The sequence below is a fragment of the Tigriopus californicus genome, chromosome 12, assembly GCF_007210705.1.
Source record: "Tigriopus californicus strain San Diego chromosome 12, Tcal_SD_v2.1, whole genome shotgun sequence".
Lineage (NCBI taxonomy): Eukaryota > Metazoa > Arthropoda > Copepoda > Harpacticoida > Harpacticidae > Tigriopus > Tigriopus californicus.
In genome coordinates this window covers 4,545,108-4,551,389 of record NC_081451.1, presented here as the reverse complement: position 1 = coordinate 4,551,389, position 6,282 = coordinate 4,545,108, and the positions used below count along the sequence as shown (strand labels likewise).

Here is a 6,282-nt window from a genome sequence, read left to right as displayed (position 1 = left end):
CGTGAAAACCAAACCAAAAAACTAATTTGCCACATTTACACCTCCTGCTTCTTAGAGCTCTTCTCTTGAAGTTTGATTATTGATTTGTGTATGACCATGTTACTACTAAACAGAGAGCAAGCCAAAGCACTCCTATTTGTTATAATGCAAACCTCATATTACTATGTTGTTTGTGTAGATAAGAGCTGATATTGTCGTGGCTTTGACGAAATCTGCTTTGCCACTTATCCACTTGACCCTTTGAGAGAGCCAATTCAATTCTGTGCCGACCGAAATTCCTAGCTCAGATTGGATGAAGCATAAGGCAAAGCGGTCAAGGGGATGGATGAGCCACGTAAATATCTGCTATGGAGTCCGTCAGGAATCATGAGAAGAGCTTTTTTGAAACTTCACTAAATGAGGTTTCCCCTACGAGTTACCTCCCAACTGCTGGATGAACACAAAGAGGAATTAGATAAAGCACTCCCTCAGTTGGCAGGCTTCTGATTTGGAAGGAACGCAATGCTGAAACGTCTTCTAACATGGTTTTGTAAACATTTCCTTTTCAAACCTGACGACCTTTGTTATACAACTGTTATATTCTAGTCACCGATATCAATTTCCATTTACCAGTACTACTCATGCTCCCACCATCATACTCACCATAGACATATTCCCTTATTTTAAATACCTCCACAACTGATCAATAAATGTCTAGTCAACAGCCACCATCCGGTAATCATACGCCAACTAGAAATAATTGATAGACCAAATATCATATAAAGATTGAAAACTAATAAATAGACGAATTAGAACCTTTCATTTTAACAGTACTGGGCTTACATTTCCTGTAGCGGTTAGAAAAGCCAGTGAAACCCCAAACCAGAAAAAAAGACTTCGGACTTACACATGAATCCTCACTTTAAGATCCAAGTGCTAATTGAGAAGACTCATCTTCCAATCTTTTCTTATACGTATAGAATTCCTTTGTTTAGTTTGGGGTAAGAACCGTACTGAATTTCAGATTCCCTTTGTGTAATCGCACGTTTTTTTACAAAACTTCCTATAAGGCTATAAAAGTAATGTTAGCAAATAGATAAGGACCACCTTAATCAAATGACTTTGTTTCTCAGAATTAATGTCACGAACCAAAATGGCGACCTTTTGACTTTAAAGGTACTTACAAATTCGGTTGGCTTGCATTTTAGAGAACAGTTTTGATGACTCACTATACACCAAAACGTGTATACTGGTCAAATACACAAAGGCGCAAAGTCATTTTTGTAACCGATTGAGTAATGGCAATATATGACCTGGAGCTTTTCAGCGCCCCCTTGAACAACGCCCTCTTCCTGTCTTGAGCAACAACTTTGAAGAGCTCAGAGAGCAGTAAATGACTGACATTTTGACCTCTACTTTGCAGGCGCAAAGCCAAATATTATCCTAAAGAAAAGTAAAAGATAACAAATCAGCAGGCTGATAAGAATTGGCAAAAAAGAAATTCTAAAATAATGAAAGAATAATTCAAATTTTTGTTGTTTAATTTCATGGGTTCTACAGTACAGATTGGCTCCAAATACTGGGCACACTAGGAATTTCAAAAAAGCACATGCTTGCAAAAAATACTCTAAATTTCGTTGAAATTAGGTTCACAAATACCTTATGTGGCAAGGCCAAATTTAAGATTAATCTGCCAAAGAGTAAAACAGCAATAGGGCTAGTCAAGTAAACGCGTTCATGGACAACTGACGGTATTCCATGGAGTAAAATCCAAGACAACATGCCCAGCCAAACCGCACTGTGCATGCATTGGATTTTGACACTTTTTCCATTTTACATGCTTGTCTAGGCAATTAGCATTGTGGTATTGAGCCAATTTGATAGTGCGTTCACTGATGAACACCAAACATGCTCATTTAGTTGGGTTTTGTAGCACAACTCGCTGTAAATCACTCATTCAATGGGCGAATGGTGCGAGTTGACCGTGATGTTTGTCTCAGTTCTCTCTCCCCAAAATCAGGTACCAAAAATTGTACCAAGGTTTGTGCTAGACTAACTGGGAAGTGGAAGGGGCAGATTNAAACCTTGGGGACTATCTCTAAAACAGAACTAGGCAAATGCATACAATTTATAACATGTCACGGCAGTTTACAACGACATCGTCATATGTTCAACGACGAAAACTACCCAAGCTGCCGACTGTGCAATGAGGACGACGAGACTCCCTAACATGCCCAGGGTTGATAATTAGACGCTGGAATAGTTTCCAACATCCGACTCTGGCATAATTGCCCATATGATAACTTCAGCAGCTCCTTGGATTCCTGAAGGAATCTATCATTTGGGAGATGTTCGACTAAGGAGCGGAAATATCTCTTAATTGGGACACCCTCTATGGGAAAGCAGCAAGCAATCTGCCTCCTGACTCCTAACAAACACACAAGCAAACAAGTGACCCAGGTCACTAATCATGCATAAGATTTTCATAGAATTAGTAAAAAAAAAACAACTCAAATGCATTATAATTCAATAAAAAGCAATCAGCCTAATCGGCCCTTTATTTGATAAAGGCTGACTGGCAAAGAACCCTCTGAAGTGCAGAACGCTAAACACATTTCGTGCAGCATAAGAACGCAATGACGGGCCATTTTTGGTTAAACGTAACTTCGGCTTCACGTAATTGGCAAGCTCTCGGTGTTTAGCCCATCGACCCAGATCCCAATGGGTGGTTTGACTTTAGGATTGATCGGGTCATATTTTCGGGCGCAGCTCATCATTTGCGGGCCGCAAATTTGGCCGGGGAACCGACGAATAGAGCTCATTCGGCAAAGACAATGACTCAAAATGGATCCACCATACCCACCTAAAACGGAGTCAAGAAATTAATTTCCCCCAGAGAACTTTGAAGGAAAAAGGTGAAACTGCAGACCTATCCTACATAATGACTTAAATCAGGTTTATGATTGGAAACTAGAACAAAACATAAAGCTGAATTGAGGAAGGCTTAAAGGATTGATTAATGTGCGCTTAAAGACACCATACGCCTCTTTGTATTGAACTGAAGTCCTGACCTCTTTGACCTTCTATCCGCACCTCTCTCATTATTCTAAGTTTTAGATAAAGCTTCTGCTAAGTTTTAATCGAGATTTTGATGATATTTTGCAAACGGCACCTGTCCAACCTTACCTTCAGGGAAGCCTTGACGCTCTGGATTAAAACTTTTTTTAAACTCTAGCATTGTATTAAATTTGACGGTATTTGCTCAGAACTCTTTGTCAAGCATCAATTACAAACTTGAAAAGAATTACCAAGACTCAACTACTCTTGACAATACATAAATCAGTAACCTCCTTATTTCAGATGGGAGTAAAATGCGTGCCAGTTCTAGATAGAACCCGAATAGAACTATTCAAATCCAACTTGTTCTTGTTCCTTGGCTTCTCTACTGTCAAAAAGAAAAAAAAGAATGACAGTGAATTTGAGCAATAGGAATTGTTAACAACGTTTCTAGAAAAATTTGCGCAAGAATGTGAGATTTAACTTTAAAACTTGAGAAAGTTATTTTCTCTATTCTACGAAGTTATTTACAGTAAAAGCACACGCGCACCTCCTCTGGCGCCGAAACATAAGTTAATGCCTTTTTGGCAAAATTTCTGGCAAACCACTTTGCAGTTTGTTATCCCTGCGCTCATATCCATGATCTCAATCCACTCTTTATAAGCGGAAACCATCGGATCTGGTAGTTTGACAGTCACTGAACTCGACGTGATTAAACCTGGCGAGGACCATGGTTCTTCCGGCGTTTTACCACTTGTTGTTGTTGTTGTGGTGATGGTGGTGGGTGTTTGAGTTGTGGTTTTAGTGGTCGATGAAATGGTGCAAGTGAATTCACAAATTATGTTGTCCACCATGTTTTGCATTTCTGTCAACCCGCCACTCTTGTTTAGCTTCAGGCCAACCATTAATTGTGAGTCTGGATTATGGGGTGATGCTGAAGTGGGTAAAAATGACACCGAAGTGAAGACTTGAGAGCTCTCAAAATATTCCAAATCAGTCCATTGAAGTACTTCAAAGCACTCCAAGTTAATACATGTGACACTAGAGGGACCATGTAAACCAATAGGAATTTCCAGATCTGTGAAAATAATGTCATTTCAGTGATGTTCTTATTCCCAAAAACACAATTCCTTGGGATTATCTGAATATGTTTTACCCGTTATGAATTGGAAGGCGTTCCTAAGTGTCGACAAATCTGCACCATCTTTTATGATGGGCAAATGGGATCCAACTTGTGCGGAGCAAAGTGTGTTAGCTTGAGACCAATCTGTATTGGGCGTTGACATCAATTTGTAGAATTTGTCCCTCACTTTGTAATATTCCATAGGAATGGGTTCAGTTCCACAATTCACTTTCTCGCGAGTAGAATTGCCTAAATAAAATATTTATTTTCATGTCTGTCGGGTAGTTCTAAAATATTCATTGCCTGTCGCTTTCGCACGTTGTTATGCGATGCAGTTTTAATAAATTCTAAACCTTTCAGTAATTTGATATTTCATTAGAGCAAAGTCAAAGGAATAAAGTTTGGTTTTGTACAATCCCAATTGAACGCAAAACGAAAAATACACTTACTTCGAACCAAGTAATTGCAGCTTAAATTCAATAAGCAACCGTGATGAATAAATGGGATAAACGAAATGATTCAAAGCTTTATTTACTACTGAATTCTGCTTAGAGTGCTACTTAGTTCCTTTTAATGACTCTCCATTTCGGAACCTTTCCTTCACAACTTTTTGTTCCTGAAGTTCAACGCTAGAGCTCAGAATTATGTGTGAGCCTGATTTCAAAACACAAGTCTTCAATGGATACTCTCTTACCTGAGCAGACGTATTCACAAAGAATGCCACCTCCCAAAACAGAGCAAGGCCTTGTTTTCATTTTAGATCTTTTGATGTTTAACCGAAAACACTCCATCCCAGAGTCCGCCGTCACCTCATTGATAGATGAACCATTGAAGTTAAAAGGAGTTCCATCATCCCAAAACAGTTCAACATTGCATTCGGCATTTTTACACTCTTTGGCATATAAATTTTGAATCCCGATCACAAAGGTGTCCTCTGAATTAGATAAAAGAGGGAGAGAGAACAAATGATATACGAATTGACATTTTTGCTCATGGTTTAAAAGCCAAAATAGTTTTGAAGCTTTAAGGGTAAGACTTGTTGCTCAAAGGCGGATGAATCCAGAGTATTGGACAGAAAATGGTAAGATTTTTATGCCAGTAGTCTTGACATTTTGTTAGGAAAGTTAAAAACTAACAGATTGGTCTTTAGTTGCTCCGTTTTAACCAAAGCAAACAAGCAAGTCATGAGCTTACTGGCTTTCTTAATTGGTAAATAATGTTTAGAATCCCACAATAGGGGATGTCAAGTAAAGAAAATTCAAGGAAAAATGTGGTCCGGCACCCTGATTTTGGGCATTTGGGGAAAGAGAACTAAGACAAACATCACAGTCAACTCGCATCATTCGCCCATTGAATTTTCAATAATCGAGTGGTTTTGAGCAAGTTGTGTTACAAAACCCCACTAAATGAGCGTGTTTGGTGTTAATCAGTGAACGCACTATCAAATTGGCTCAATAACACAATGCTAATTGCCTAGACAAGCATGTAAAATGGAAAAAATGTCAAAATCCAATGCATGCACAGTGCGGTTTGGCTGGGCATGTTGTCTTTGATTTTACTCCATGGAATAACGTCATCCGCCTTGGCCGTACAGCAACCGAATAAAGAGGCAGAGTTTGTTTGTCTCCGAGAGCCAGAGTCTGTCTGTCTCACGTAGACATACTTTGTTTGTCTCACAGAGCCAGAGTTTGTTTATCTCACAAAACCAGAGTTTGTTTGTCTCACAAAACCAAAGTTTGCTGGTCTTGCAAAGCCCAATACCAACGTATCCATATTCAAAACTAGATGATAAGAATGCGAAGCCAATTGCAAATTTTAGGGGGAGTTGCTGAAGACGCTAGACTTTGTGCTCTCATGCCAGTTTGTTTCTTGAACATGCTTTATTCCTCTCTCACGTCGACATCACGTGCTGAATATCTCAACACAGTCCATTAAAACCAAAATAACTAGAATGCTATTGCTCGATAGGGTTTGTGCTGGAGATGGTCATAATCTGGTCAGCCGACGTTGGGGGTCAAGGCACAACGAGATTTCGTGATATCCCGCTTTAGGTAAGGTGAATTATTTTTGAAATTTGAAAAAATAACCTTCAACCTGTAGGGACAGATCAGCAAAAGGAGCTA

General features: G+C 39.2%; 1 protein-coding gene and 1 long non-coding RNA gene across 2 annotated transcripts in view; both read right to left on the bottom strand.

Moving 5' to 3' along the window:
* Nucleotides 1-668: 668 nt before the first annotated feature.
* The window catches only part of LOC131891414 (uncharacterized), a 12,332-nt gene continuing 6,718 nt past the window's right edge, over nucleotides 669-6,282 (bottom strand). Inside the window, exon 3 of the long non-coding RNA XR_009374401.1 lies at nucleotides 669-729. This is a non-coding gene — a long non-coding RNA (uncharacterized LOC131891414). The remainder of the gene's footprint in view (nucleotides 730-6,282) is intronic.
* The window catches only part of LOC131891411 (uncharacterized), a 5,104-nt gene continuing 1,326 nt past the window's right edge, over nucleotides 2,505-6,282 (bottom strand). The window contains exons 2-5 of the mRNA XM_059240964.1: nucleotides 4,854-5,093; nucleotides 4,193-4,408; nucleotides 3,587-4,114; nucleotides 2,505-2,842 (exon numbers count right to left, since the gene is read on the bottom strand). Of these exons, the coding sequence (XP_059096947.1) occupies nucleotides 2,652-2,842; nucleotides 3,587-4,114; nucleotides 4,193-4,408; nucleotides 4,854-5,093 (1,175 nt within the window). The 3' untranslated portion in view covers nucleotides 2,505-2,651. The remainder of the gene's footprint in view (nucleotides 2,843-3,586; nucleotides 4,115-4,192; nucleotides 4,409-4,853; nucleotides 5,094-6,282) is intronic.